This window comes from Palaemon carinicauda, chromosome 35 (assembly GCF_036898095.1).
Source record: "Palaemon carinicauda isolate YSFRI2023 chromosome 35, ASM3689809v2, whole genome shotgun sequence".
NCBI classification, from domain to species: domain Eukaryota; kingdom Metazoa; phylum Arthropoda; class Malacostraca; order Decapoda; family Palaemonidae; genus Palaemon; species Palaemon carinicauda.
This window is the reverse complement of record NC_090759.1, coordinates 77,476,347-77,492,127: the sequence shown is the minus strand read 5'-3', so window position 1 is coordinate 77,492,127 and position 15,781 is coordinate 77,476,347. Positions and strand designations below refer to the sequence as shown.

Here is a 15,781-nt window from a genome sequence, read left to right as displayed (position 1 = left end):
GATTGCATTTACAATTACTTTCAAGTCTTGAAAACCAGATGGATATTTTTATATACAAATTTAACTGAATATAATCTGAAGCCTTTCATCAGAGGTAGAATAAAAACATCAAATTCTTGTGCCAAAAGAATCCGGTGCTAATTTGCAAAATGCACACACGCAATCTCTTTTTCCCATCCATGCATTTACAATTCGATTTTCTGAAACGCATTTTAACTCGTTTTTAGGATTTACGAGATTTATGAAACTTGTTTCATGTCCCTTTTTAAGTACTTTCAGGTTGAACAATGTTGAGAGAAACTTGTATTCAGATAATGTGCAACATGTAAAATTTGCTTAAGAAAGACTTCACTATAGTCCATTTCTTTTAGCGAGGCATATTTGCACCGACTCGCAGCGGTGCCCTTTTAGCTCGGAAAAGTTTCCTGTCACCTGATTGGTTGGACGAGATAACTCTAACCAATCAGTGATCGGGAAACTTTTCCGAGCTAAAAGGGCACCGCTGCGAGTCGGTACAAATCTGCATCGCTGAAAGAAATGGACTATAGTTTACAGGTCAAACAAATGTTAAGACATATTTTTCAACGAAAAATGGTTTCAAGTACGAAACTAGTTAAAAATATCTTTGAACTATGAAAATTGTTGAAAAAAATTACGAAACTGGTTTCGAATTTCTTGGAATAATGAAAAATGTTGAAAAAAAATTACAAAACTAGTTGCAAAATTCTTGAAACAATGAAAAAGGTTTAGATTACGAAACTAGTTCCAAATACCTTTGAACAATGAAAATTTTTGAAAAAATTACGAAACTAGTTTTAAACAATTCGAAGAAAACTTAAAAAATGGAGATAGAAAATGTAAGTCATAAAACAAAAAACCAACGAAAAAATATACTGGAACAATAAAATTTTTAAAAAATATTATGAAACTAGTTTCAAATATCTTTGAACAATGAACAAAGTTAAAAAAATTACGAAACTAGTTTCAAACAATTCGAAAAGAACATCAAAATTGAGTAACTCAATAAAAAAAATTTTTCCAGAAAGTACGAAACTAGTTTCAAATGGTTTGAAAAATTATGAAACTAGTTTAGGAGGTTATGAAACTTGTTTCAGAAAGTTTCCATGCTCTTTCAGACGAAATGTCCCAGTATTTTTCAAAATTGGTGTAAAGTACACTCTGGTCCTTGTTAAGAATGCACCGAATTTTAAATTATCACACGCAAGCTATATTACAATTAATCAGTGCACGCGTTTTCCTAAACAAAAAATGTTTAAATACAAGTTATTTGAGTGCACGCAAACTTGTTTTGAGTGCCCGCAAATTTGTTTTGAGTGCACGCAAATTTGTTTTGAGTGCACGCAAATTTGCTTTGAATACACGCAAATTTGTTGTGAGTGCACGCAAACTTGTTTTGAGTGCACGCAAGCGCATCTCCGTGCTATTTCAAACTCCAGATTGAACCACAGCAACTGTAAAAATAAACCAACACTTACTTGATATTTTCAAAACCTGGGTGATTTGATTATGGATGCCAAAAAAAGCTTTGTGGATGAGATCTTTTAATAATATGTACATTATTCATTCATTATTCAGGACAGCAGCTGTACCTTTTCCATTTTCCCTCACTATGACTTTTCAGAACAAACTCTTCGTGGTTTTAGTTATGTTGTGTTGATAATTATGCTCATATATTGGAAAAAATGTAATTATCTTCACTATTACTTTTTCCTAGGTCAATGAATATTTTTTTTCGTAGTTTCAAAAACACTAAAGACATATATATATATATATATATATATATATATATATATATATATATATATATATATATACATATATATATATATATATACATATATATATATATATATATATATATATATATATACTGTATATATATATATATATACAGTATATATATATATATATATATATATATATATATATATATATATGATTATATATACATATATATACATACATATATATACACATACATACATACACACACACACACACACACACATATATATATATATATGATTATGTATACATATATATATATATAAATATATATATATATATATACATATATACATATATATACATATATATATATATATATATATATATATATATATATATATATATATATATATACATACATATATATACATATATATACTACAATATATATATATATATATATATATATATATATATATATATATATATATACGAATGTATGTCTATATAGGGAAGGATAAATATATTAAAAACTGGTTTAAAATGTTCTTTAAAAAGCATAATCATCAACACAAATAATACCATTACCAATGTACCTATGAAACAAATTTACAATATTTCCTAAGCAATACCACATCTTTATTCAGGCAATTGTCTTTTTATTATTAAAAAAAAAGATTCCTTTTATAAAAAAAATATTGTTAAAAAAGATTCCTAAAGTAAAAAATAATGTTAGAAAAAGACTCCTTATGTAAAAAATATTGTTAAAAAAGATTCCTTATGTAAAAAATATACAACCAATTTCTTTGTAGTTGCATGACAATCTTTTTTTACCTCGTTTTTAATTATGTCTAAAAGTTTAAGGAAAATTTTCAATGAAAAATTAGGTTTGGGCAAATCTAATTTAATGTTCCAATTTGTACTCATGAATATATTTGATATGATACACTGGTTCTACCAGGAATATTTTAAATCTAAGTATACTGCATACAATTTACATTTTATCAAAATATGAATTACACCGATACAATATATGAAAATATTTCCGCAAACAAATTCTAGCAAGAAAAGCACACAAAACATGACGTTTTCTCAAATGCTTTCACTAGAAAATGCTCGTCTCTGCGTTCCTAAATACTAAGTTTTCAAGCACAGATCACTAAGTTCAAACACGAAGTAAAGTACATGTATATAGTCCAGCTATTATGCTCATGAGAATACCATCGTAAAAGGACTCGCCATTAAAGAGCTTATACCCAAAGGCAGTGAAATATTACGGTTTTTGACCTATTGAAAAACCGAGAATCCGCAAAGTTGTTACAAGTGACCAATGTAACGATAATAAAATCCCTCGTTTATCTCGAGTGTTGCTATAAGAATAGAAACCCATAGTTAATCAGGAATGCTAGGTTGGTAGCGTCGCGGGCTTCTGTTTCAGAGGTCCCGAGTTGGCGTCCCCGTCAGGACTTGGATATGTGAGACCTTCTACAGGGGGGTACTTCCCAGGGTGGCGCCTGGGGGGGGGGGGAGGAGTTAGAGGGGGCTAGTGATAGTCCCTGCTGGCTTATGGGCGCCCGAGCAGAATGATGTACATCGTCTGAGTGGAGACCTAAAACCCGCAACTTTAACTTTTTAACTTTAGATATCAAACAACTGGTCGTTAATCCTCATTGCACCTGAAAAACCCAATTTTACACTTACAGATCACCAGTCTACTTAACTGTGATGACCTGAGATGGTAAAGATATAGAGTCTGGATTAACAATCCATAGGGTACAAGAGTGTTTTATTAAGCCACTGAATAAAACGAATTATTAGTGACTTTAAAATGTTAGAATTATGAAGATAAATATTCAGTATCACTGAATATATCATTTAACCTGAAGATAAAATACTTTCTCAAACAACCTACACCAAAAAAAGTTTAAATTAACACAATGTTCAGCAAGTGTCTACTGTATTTCGAAAGATATAAAAAGTTTGGTTACATAAGAGATCTTTACATCATTATAAGTGTATTTTTTAACTTGTTATAAGTTCTAGTTCTTCAATTATATCATTTGCTTGTAGGAAGTGCAAGTCATGTCATATTTTAGGGTAAACAATACGAGAGCTAGGTGGTAGCACGATGGATCTCAAGTCAGGAACTATGAAGAATGAAAAGTGGGCAAGAGTGATTTCTTGGGGGATAGATTTGAAATGGCTAGGTTTCAGTCTTAAAATGCTTGTGTGACATGCTTAGTATTTGGTTAGGTTCATTTTCAAGAGGTTAGGTTAGGTTTTCTAGTCTCCTTAGCTCATGCAACTCACAATTGAGTAAATGTTAGTAGTATGAGGAACTGTCTTTACAAATGACAATATCAATATTTTTCAAAATGAAAGGAAAGTAATTGTCATGAATACAGTCATTGTAAGTAATATACCTCACACATCTACTTAGGTGTATTGTACAGTAGTGTCTGAGTAATATTCCTCATACGTCAGCTTGAGTGTATTGTACAGTGGTGTCTGAGTAATATTCCTCACAAGTCAGCTTAGGTGCATTGTACAGTATTGTCTGAGAATCTGATAACCAGAGCAGTTTAAAGGCAGTCAATGCAATTCACTTTGCCTCATGTCATCCATTGATATACTTTATAATATATTGTAATTCTGGGGATTACCTGATCAATGCATGTATGTAGTGAAGAGTGTCAAGTGCAAGATAATTTTCATTAGGATAATGCATTGGAATAATTTATTTGTATTTGCAAGATTTTGGTGAGTATAATTATTAAGCTGAGCCCTTACGACTTTCGCTGCCATTTTCCTCCAAACTTCTTTCCAAACGAATGATTTCCATCACACCGTCATACATCTCCTGAAGAGCTTCAATTTCAGTGATGCCCAATCGACGACGATTTGAAATATCAAATACATAATCCTTTGCCTCTGAATGCTCTCCAGATGTGCCACGAACTTGCAAGTTAAATTTGGCTGCTGTTTCTTCCAGAGTTTGTCTGTCTTCCCCTAACAAAGGAAGACGTATATGTACAGAAGCTCTAATAGCTGTGCCAAGATTTGTAGGACAAAAGCTCAAGAAACCTAAATGTTCTGAAGAGCTAAATGGAAGCCTTTCGCCAAGAGCTGTCACTGCGCGTACAAATCTTTCATAAACTTCGCCAATATTACCACCTTCCTGCATTGATATTATTCGCATGTGATCTTCTTCATTCACCCAGACCACTAAGGTGTTGTTTTCATTCAAGAAGATACCTCTTCCCTCTGGCCAAAACCGACTAGCTCCAGCAGCTTCTAAAAATCTGTCGCCTTGTTTGAAGAGTAAGTGTTTTTCTAAGAGGTCCTCTTGTTCCTCTGGAGAAATATCTTTAAGGGAACGATAATTACCTGCCAGATCATCTTCTAGTGTTGCCAAGGTGTCCCCTACATTTTGCTCGAGTTCTGTGTACTGATCACTCGTAAGAAGAGGGTTAAATGGAAACCCTTCAATGGATCGAGCACAACGAACCCTTGTAGATAAAACATAATCTCCTAATTCATTCAAATCACCTAGATCACTGGGGTCCCCAAAATTAGCTACGGGATGTGTATCTTCTGGACCAAATCCTCCATGATATTCATCAATAACAGGATCAAATAGTTCACGGAACTCAGCGTATGACTCAGCATCTGGGGCATACAGACCAATATGGGAGTCAGGGTTGGCAAGACCCGATTTGATGCAATCAAGAAGAGTAGCTCCTTTGGAAGTAACACGATCTTTAATACTGTCGAAAACCTCTTGTGTCAAGTATTTCTTCAAGAGTGAGTTGGACTCTACATCCTTGAATTTCTCATATTCTTCCTGAAGATTGCTTGGTTCAGCAGGGTCTGCTTGCTCTGCTGCCTCGTTTTCTTCCTCAGGATTGCTTGGTTCAGCAGGGTCTACTTCCTCTGCTGCCTCATTTTCTTCCTCAGGATTGTCTGGTTCAGCAGGATCTTCTTGCTCTGCCACCTCATTTTCTTCCTCAGGATTGCTTGGTTCAGCAGGGTCTACTTCCTCTGCTGCCTCATTTTCTTCCTCAGGATTGCTTGGTTCAGCAGGGTCTACTTCCTCTGCTGCCTCATTTTCTTCCTCAGGATTGTCTGGTTCAGCAGGATCTTCTTGCTCTGCCGCCTCATTTTCTTCCTCAGGATTGCTTGGTTCAGCAGGGTCTACTTCCTCTGCTGCCTCATTTTCTTCCTCAGGATTGCTTGGTTCAGCAGGATCTTCTGGCTCTGGTGCCTCATTTTCTTCCTCAGGATTGCTTGGTTCAGCAGGGTCTACTTCCTCTGCTGCCTCATTTTCTTCCTCAGGATTGCTTGGTTCAGCAGGGTCTACTTCCTCTGCTGCCTCATTTTCTTCCTCAGGATTGCTTGGTTCAGCAGGGTCTACTTCCTCTGCTGCCTCATTTTCTTCCCCAAGAAGGATCAGGGTAGCAGGGTCTACTTGCGCTGCGGCATCATCTTCATCACCTACGTAGAAGGATTTTTGTACTGTGAATGATTAGACCTATTGAACCTAATAATATAAAGTACACTAAGTACTAGACCAATTTTCATATTTTCAGTATGACTAAAGTTTAAATTTAGTAAAATTTTTGATACTACAAATTCTTAATGCTGAAATTAACATGCAAATTTTGATATGATTGGTATTCAATATGATAAAATGCCGTAATACCATAATCTGTGTTACTAATATATTACACCATATATCTTACACCCACATATGTTCATAACTTCCCATTTCACCGAAGATTAGAATGTCATGCTATTGTAACATATTACAGGTACTTAAGACATGAGATGCACAGATAATCATTGTTTACAATGCCAACATAAGCATACATGAATGAGTGAATTGCAAAGTGCAATCTGATGAATATACGAGAACTACTGTGCATTGTGCAAACTTGATTGTTGAAATTAGACCTTTCAAATGTTCTGTGTAACATATGTAAGCCTTGTAATGTTTTAGACATTGTGCGACATTCCAGATACATTGCTTACTATAAATGATAATTGAAGTAAATGGATACTCATTCAAGTAAAAAAAAATGTTATGCACTTTTCAAGAGCAGCTTTAAATTTTTACTTTTTACACAAGTGATCCTTCAAATGTATGGTATGGTGAGGGTTAAGGACTGAAATTGCATAATGAATGAATTTTTACACCCCATTTACAAAGTCTCCTTAAATGTTTATTAGCCTCTAAAGTCTCTTGCAATTTATAATCTACAATTGGGGAGACTATAAATGAAAAAATACTAAAGCAAAATATTAGTTTCACTTACAATGTAAGAATTATGTTCATATTCACTGTACTTGAATTCAAGCAATACAAGAAATAATGAAAAGTAAAGACTTTAAAACTAGATAAAACTAATTCCAATTCATGTTTATAGTATAAAGAGGAGAAATCGTGTAGACAAGGGATGGCTTCACCCTATTTTGACCAAGACAAATTAGGATTCAGCCTCAAGATAAAGGGTTGTACTACCTACAGTATTTCCTGGTTTTCATCTGGTGTCTACTAGATGTTTAAATTAGCTAAAAACGAAAAAGTCTATTTTTCTTTGCATACATGACCCCATAAGACAAGCGAATAAAATAGTTATCCCAGGTGACTAGTGAAATCGAACTTAATTATGACGTGTAACAACTACTACAGAACAGATTCTAGGATTCAGCCTCAAGGTAAAGGGTTGTACTACCTACAGTATTTCCTGGTTTTCATCTGGTGTCTACTAGATGATTAAATTAGCTAAAAACGAAAAAGTCTATTTTTCTTTGCATACATGACCCCATAAGACACAAGCGAATAAAATAGTTATCCCAGGTGATTAGTGAAATCGAACTAAATCATACGCTTATGACGTGTAACAACTACTACAGAATAGATTCCATACTTCATTTCCATGTGCTGGAACGACAAGGCCTAAGTTGATTTTAACATGCATTGTTTAGGTACACTTATTAAAACTTGTTGCAACTTTTAAGTAATATAAATATTTTTATGCAAATTTGTTAAGGCTAAATTGCTGTTTGCACTCCACTACTACTACATTTTAGCTGAAGTTTATTCACTAATTATTTTGCTAACATCATCCATGCTTCTGTAATTTTTACAGGCAATAAATATTCCTTTTCACAGTTTCCATACACTTCATTAATGCATGGCAACTGTGCTACTTTCACGTTTTACACATGAGAAGAGTGAAGTGTGATGTGTGAAATTTCTTGCTAAATTTAATAAGATTTCTTACGGCACTGACTGTTGCCTTCCTCCATATCAATCTCTAACTGTATAATTTCCCTTATGCCATCATACATTTCCTTGAGAGCTTCCATCTCTGTCAGTCCCAATCGACGACGATTGGAGATATCAAAAACATAATCCTCTGCCTCTGAATGCTCCCCAGATGTGCCACGAACTTGCAAGTTAAATTTGGCTGCTGTTTCTTCTAGAGTTTGTCTGTCTTCCCCTAATAAAGGAAGACGTATATGTACAGACGCTCTAATGGCTGTGCCAAGATTTGTAGGACAAAAGCTCAAGAAACCCAGTCGTTCTGAAGAGCTAAATGGAAGCCTTTCGCCTAGAATTGTCACTGCGCGTACAAATCTTTCATAAACTTCGCCAATATTTCCACCTTCCTGCATTGATATTATTCGCATGTGATCTTCTTCATTCACCCAGACCACTAAGGTGTTGTTTTCATTCAAGAAGATACCTCTTCCCTCTGGCCAAAACCGACTAGCTCCAGCAGCTTCTAAAAATCTGTCTCCTTGTTTGAAGAGTAAGTGTTTTTCTAAGAGTTCCTCTTGTTCCTCTGAACTAATATCTTTCAGTGAACGATATTTGCCAGATAAATCACCCTCAAGATCTTCTAAGGCATAGCCAACATCCTGTTCAAGCTCTGCATACATTTCACTTGAAAGCAGAGGGTTAAAGGGATAACCTTCGATGGATCGAGCACAGCGAACTCTGGTTGATAAAACATAATTTCCCAATTCGTTCAAGTCACCAAGATCAATGGGGTCACCAAAGTCACTAATCGGATGGAACTGACTTGGTTCAAATCCTCCATGATATTCATCAATAACAGGATCGAAGAGTTCTTGGAAAAGAATGTATGATTCTGCATCAGCAGCATACAAGCCAATGTTGGAGTCTGGGTTTGCAAGACCAGATTTAATGCAGTCGTGGAGCGTGGCCCCCTCAGCCGTAACGCGATGCTTGATTTTGTCGAAAACCTCCTGTGTCAGATGTTTTTTCAGTAGCGAGTGTGAGTCTGTAACCTTAAATTTCTCATACTCTTCATCAAGGAGAGCCATGAATGCTGGGTCAATTGGTTCCATTCCATCTTCCTCACTGCCGTAGTATGTACCGAAAGCTGGTGGATATTTTCATTATGAAAATAAAAAAAAATCGAAATACCGCAATGAATGTCCAAATTTCAAGACCCATTGATTCACAGTAAATAAATAAAGATGAAATGAGTACAAATTATATTATGACTGAGATTATAAAAAAAGACGCCAGTTATTATTAGTAAAAGTGAAAAGTAAAACTGAAAATATTATACAAAAAAAAGTTGAAATTCATAAATAGTACTTCTAAAATAGTTTTTTTATACACCACATTTAAAGTTGTAAATTACAGGAGTTCAACCAAGAAAGACCTAAATTTACTCTAAACATCAACTATAAAGGCTGAATAACCAAAATATCTTCATCATAATATACATGCATATAAAGTATTGTAGACTCTGTAAATACAAATTGAAATAACAATGTGAACTTTCATCATGTCACTATTACTAATTCTTTTACATTTGCAACTAAGGTTTTTACTGGTATTTGTAATCAAGGCTCCCGAAAAGCTACTAGGCAGTGAAGAGATTTACTCATGTTGTATCTATACTAAAGTGACTGGAACAAGCGGTACAGAAGCAAACTACCTAGGTTGCCAGGAGTACTGAACTGAAGATATAACAAACTGTATCCAATAAGGAATCTGTTACATCCTCTGTAATTTTATGTGACTTGTACAACATGAAAATGTTTTCAGTGTTGTGCATAAAACACTTATGCAGTTTTTTAATATCGTGCATAAACTTAAGCATTTGAATTGCACTACTCTACTGGATGAAGTACAGATGGTAACTGTATTTTCAAACCAGTATTATGTATGTGAAGTCATAAGCTTTTCTTCAACCAGTTTAGATAATTGAGAAAGTTAGACAAAGGAGCATGGTGACATCAAAAGTCAAAGAGGTGGTTCATGGCTCAAAGAAAGGGAATCCATCCTCAAGTAATTCTTTTGTTAGTTACTTGCCAACCTTTGCTGTTCATAATAAGTGCACCTATCAACAAAATCTCCATTGTGGAACCACATACTATTTAAGTCTTCAAACTACAGTCATGATATTCCTTGTAGATCAGCCGATTAAAGTGAAAAGGATGGTACTGTACTTTGAAAAAGCCAATAGTTAAAACTAAACAGATTCTAGTTAGATGAAAGCTTAGTAAGGGAGCATGGAGTATTAAAATTAACCTGGATTAACTAAAACAATAGTTAATATTGAAGCATAAAGTAGGTTTCCTAGAAGATACTATCTCAGAAAGAAATATCTTTCTTCATATTATCTACCACAAAAAAGTGTGGCAATAGATAATGAGTAACAAGTGGAATTAGAACTCAAGAAAACAAGATGTGTTAGTATAACACAACACCCCCACATAAGGCACATTTTAATTTGAACTTTGAGTTCTGAATGCTAGTGCAACCTCATTCTGCATATCAGCTTCAGTAGGGAAGTATGGTTGCCCAATAAGATGTTGCTACTTCGTTTAGTTCATAAGTTCTATGAGCTGCAAAATTGCAATAGCCCGTGCTTGGCTACAAGGGCCAGGCAGTCTTCAACAACAACCGTTCATATGTTATAGCTTAGGTAAGAAGTCTAACCTTAACAGGCAGGCAGAAAAAAACAGGTTAAATATTAGAACTAGGGGTCATCATAAACCACCGATACAAAAGGGAGTAGAAAAAATATATGGGGTCATTTTTAGTGAGTTTTTTGCTATGTGGTAGGTAACATCTTCAGCGACAGAACAATATGCTTTCAAATATCCTACATATGACATTCATGGCATGCATAACGAAGAAGCCCTGAATTAAGGCAACCCTCTAAAGAAATCTATAAAATCTAGATGTCTAGCTCTTACAGTCCCACTAGTAAGGCATAGTAAGGTATAACAACTATAAGGTAGTGAGAGACAGGAAAAACTACGAGAAAAGGAGTCACTACATGCGTAGTACAAAATTATCTTTATTCAGTAATTTACAATTCTGCTTTATTTGTACTATATTTATAAGAATACTAGTTCATATAACGTTCTATTTTAACTTAAAATTAATTAGCCTAAAAATTATCTCAGTAAAAATTATTCATGCTTCATTAGTGCCACAAAGCAGATATTGATTTAAGGGATGCTTCTAATGATGATTAGAAATTAATGGTTGATGCACTACTAATTACTGTTCTGTGAAAATTATACATTCATACATAAAGGTGAATATAGCAAATGATTGGAACCCTTACGACTACTGGACTCGTCAATCTCCATGTCGTTTTCCAACTGAATTATTTCCTTCACACCATCATACATCTCCTGAAGGGCTTCAATCTCTGATATGCCTAATCGACGTCGATTGGAGATGTCAAATACATAATCCTTGGCTTCTGAATGCTCTCCTGATGTACCTCGTACTTGAAGACTATATTTATTTGCTGTTTCCTCCAAAGTTTGAACGTTCCTTCCTAATTTAGGTAGACGAATGTGTACTGAAGCTCTGATACCTGTACCAAGATTGGTAGGACAAAAACTCAAGAATCCCAAATGTTGTGAGTAGCTAAATGGAAGCTTTTCACTGAGAGCTGTCACTGCACGGACAAATCTGCTGTAAACTACACCAAGATTACCTCCCTCCTGCATTGATATAATTCGTAAATGGTCTTCTTCATTTACCCATATAACTAATGTATTGTCTGCATTCAAGAATATTCCTCTACCATCTGGCCAATATTGAAAGGCCCCAGCTGCTTCCAAAAATCTGTCTCCTTGTTTAAAGAGAAGGTGCTTATCTAAGAGTTCTTCTTGTTCCTCAGGACTGATATCACTTAATGAACGATATTGACCCGCTAAATCTTCTTCCAGTGTTTGAAGGGAATCGCTGATATTTAGTTCCAGTTCAGTATATTGTTCATTTGTCAGAAGAGGGTTAAAAGGATAACCCTCAACAGATCGAGCACAACGCACTCTGGTTGATACAACATAATCACCCCACTCATTCAAATCACCAAGAGCACTGGGATCTCCAAAATTCACCTCGGGATGAGTGTCATCTGGGCCGAATCCTCTATGGTATTCATTAATTACAGGATCAAATAGCTCTTTGAAACATGCATAGGATTCAACATCCGGAGCATAAATTCCAATGCCAGAGTCTGGGTTAGCAAGACCTGATTTGATACAATCATGCAATGTAGCGCCTAAAGATGTAGTACGGTCTTTGATACTGTCAAAAATCTCCTGTGTCAGGTGTTTCTTCAAAAGTGAAGAAGAATCTGTGTTGACAAACTTTTCATACTCTTCTTCAAGAGACAGAGGAACAGCTGAGTCTTGTTCACTTCCCTCCACTTCATCTGGGAATGTAAAAGTTGATGGACTTTTTTACAGTCAAGTTATAATCAAAGTTGGTAAATTTTATAGTTCAAATGCACGATGCCTTCCCCTTCATTCATGCAGTATATCAACAAGATTTAAGTTACTGTACATACAGTTTAAAAAACTTAATATGTTATTCGGTTGCTATGTGCCACGTTTCTTGTTTAATGAATTTTGTTTTCAAAGTGTGTATCATTTGAATTCTGCTAAGTTCCATAGGTGATTTCATACCCCCAAATAAAAAATTTATAACATTAAATATTCTGTATTTCCTACCTGTGAAAAGAGTACCTATCAATTATATTTCTTCCGTAAAATATGCTAAACCAAAAGTTTGGAAAAATGAATACTACATAACAGTCAATAACCAAAGATGATGCAATGCAATGCTCATATCTATACAAGGCATAACTAAAATCTGCAATATCTGTAAAATCCATTTTACATTACACTGCTACATCTAAAGCATAAGTAGGACTAATAACATTTATCTATTCAATTATTCTAAAATAAGAAGTCTAAACTATCACTAAGGTGTTGTGACCAAAGATTGTGCTTTTCTAAAACTATAGACAGACAAGATAGTGAAGAAAGATTTATGAATGATCATATCACTTGACAATAACGTTAATCTTGTTCCTTAGTTTTTGTTTGAAATACTTTCAATCATTTACACTTTCTAAGACAAACAAAATATAATGGATCATGAAAAAGATAAAAGGTGGATTCAGAAGTGATCCTGCTCAAGGTAATGGAAAAATAATTACTTTGAAGCAAAATTACCACTCCAATGAAAATTGCTACATTGAACTGTTTTTCATATTTACTCTAGAAAACAGAATATGATTCATGAACCACAAAACTAAATTAGAATGTAATAGAGCCTCTAAAATTTAAAAACTAAATCACGTTTAGCTGCTCTCTCCACTTCTCGTAAATTGCATATCGCATTACAGTATTTCAGCTTTTTACAGATGAATAGCTAGTGTATGTGAGGAAGTTAAAATATTTGTCTATTCCAATGTAAATCTGGGATAATTTTTAGTGGAAGGTGGCTGCCACTGTTTCATTCTGAGAAATTGACCACATGTTTCAAAATGGGCTTTCTGCTGTCACCCATATAAACACATGAGTTTCATTTCTCACCAAGAAACCTGGCAGCAACCGTCAACTGAGAAAATGTGCGTGGGTCCTAAGGCTGCTGTGTAATTAATGATGCATTTGAGTAAGAGAAGAACATGGGAAAATGTGTCTGACAGGGAAATTCATTGCAAATGAGGACTCTTATACATAAGAAAAGAGAATTTGGCAAGAACTTTCATTATCAGATTAAAAGAAATTATATGTTTATGAGAAAGTATATTTACATAGTATGTATATAAAATGGTGTATGGAAAATGTCTTTATATCATTGCCTGGATGCAGTGCCAAGTGTTATTAAAAAATGCATAACATATTTAGTAATTGGAGCTCTTACTGTGTTCTTCACCGCTGTCTTCCATGCTCTTCTCTAACTGAATTATTTCCTTAACTCCATCATACATCTCCTGAAGGGCTTCAATCTCTGTTATGCCTAATCGGCGTCGATTGGAGATGTCAAATACATAATCTTTGGCTTCTGAATGCTCTCCTGATGTACCTCGTACTTGAAGATTATATTTACTTGCAGTTTCCTCCAGAGTTTGTATGTCCTCACCTAATTTAGGTAGACGAATGTGTACTGAAGCTCTGATACCTGTACCAAGATTGGTAGGACAAAAGCTCAAGAAGCCTAGATGTTCTGAAGAACTAAATGGAAGCTTGTCACCAAGCGCTGTTACAGCACGTACAAATCTGCTGTAGACTTCACTAAGGTTGCCTCCCTCCTGCATCGATATAATTCGTAAATGGTCTTCTTCATTCACCCAAATAACTAGAGAGTTGTCTGCATTCAAAAATATACCTCTGCCGTCTGGCCAAAACCTACAGGCCCCAGCTGCTTCAAGAAATCTGTCTCCTTGTTTAAAGAGCAGGTGCTTTTCTAAGAGTTCTTCTTGTTCCTCAGGACTGATATCACTTAATGAACGGAAGTTTCCAGCTAAGTCATCCTCTAGTGTTTGCAGAGCACCATCAATATTTTGTTCCAATTCTATATACTGATCATTTGTCAGAATTGGATTAAACGGATAACCCTCAACAGATCGAGCACAACGCACTCTGGTTGATACAACATAATCACCCCACTCGTTCAAATCACCAAGAGCACTTGGGTCTCCAAAGTTAACCTCGGGATGAGTATCATCTGAGCCGAACCCTCCATGGTATTCATCAATTACAGGATCAAATAACTCTTTGAAACATGCATAAGATTCAGCATCTGGAGCATACAGACCAATATGAGAGTCTGGGTTGGCAAGACCTGATTTGATACAATCATGGAGAGTAGCACCCAAAGAGGTGGTTCGATCTTTGATGCTGTCAAAAATCTCTTGTGTCAAGTATTTCTTTAAAAGTGAAGAAGAATCTGTACTGCTGAACTTCTCATACTCTTCATCTAAGGAGAAACTGGCATCCGCGTCAGTTAGTTCATTTCCGTCCTCTCCACCCGGCGCTGTAGAAATTGATTCAAATTTTGTACCAAGTCATTGTAACAATTGAAGAAAATCTTCGAAATAAAACTTTTGTTTGTTGGAATTACGCCTACCAACATGCATGCTTTACATACAATCTACTCTAATCCAATAACGGGTTTTGTTTATATATATGACAATGATTTTTTAATTAAGTATAAATAATTTTGTGTTTTAACTTTGAATTCATCTATGGTCTTCTTTTGGAAGAGGCTAGATTGATGAACTCACAACTTGCATAAAATTATATTTGAATAATTAGCATTAATATTTCCTTTTTCTGACATTTACAAAGTAATTACTACCAGGTAATTATAAGATAATCAATAATGCACATTATATTAAAGCAAATAATCTCAGGATTGCAGTGCAGTGGTTTCTATTGCACAAGGCACTAAAAGTGGACAAAGATTTCCTAGAAAATTCAGAAACATCATTTCTGACATCTTCCTTTATCCACTAGACTAGAACAACTCATTACAACACTGATCTGACAAGTTACATCTATTACAGGATAATGCAAGCACAGACACATAATGCTTATATAAATGTCCTAAAAATAGGAGTAAAACATCAGTGATTTTCTGAACTACCGGTACCTCTAATGCTAGTGCTGTCCCAAGAGGAGTTCAATAGAAACCTTTAAGTGTAAATTTGTTTCATAAAGTAAA

The 15,781-nt window shown here is 34.8% G+C and overlaps 2 protein-coding genes across 3 annotated transcripts in view; both read right to left on the bottom strand.

Moving 5' to 3' along the window:
• Positions 1-15,781, bottom strand: part of LOC137627898 (arginine kinase-like) — an 80,471-nt gene that overhangs the window by 19,525 nt on the left and 45,165 nt on the right. Inside the window, exon 6 of one of the 2 annotated variants that reach the window (XM_068359341.1) lies at positions 4,540-6,243. In XM_068359341.1, coding sequence (XP_068215442.1) covers positions 4,540-6,243 — 1,704 coding nt within the window. Of the gene's footprint in view, positions 1-4,539; positions 6,244-13,529; positions 15,092-15,781 lie in introns of those variants that run through there. The other variant, XM_068359342.1, reaches the window with a different exon arrangement.
• On the bottom strand, positions 7,534-9,173 carry LOC137627559 (arginine kinase 1-like). Its single transcript, XM_068358648.1, has one exon. The coding sequence runs from the start codon at positions 9,127-9,129 to the stop codon at positions 8,020-8,022; it is 1,110 nt and encodes a 369-aa protein (XP_068214749.1). The 5' UTR covers positions 9,130-9,173; the 3' UTR covers positions 7,534-8,019.

Excerpts from the sequence above, each read along its gene's own strand:
- LOC137627559 (XM_068358648.1), bottom strand. The coding sequence starts at position 9,129 with ATGGAACCAATTGACCCAGCATTCATGGCTCTCCTTGATGAAGAGTAT.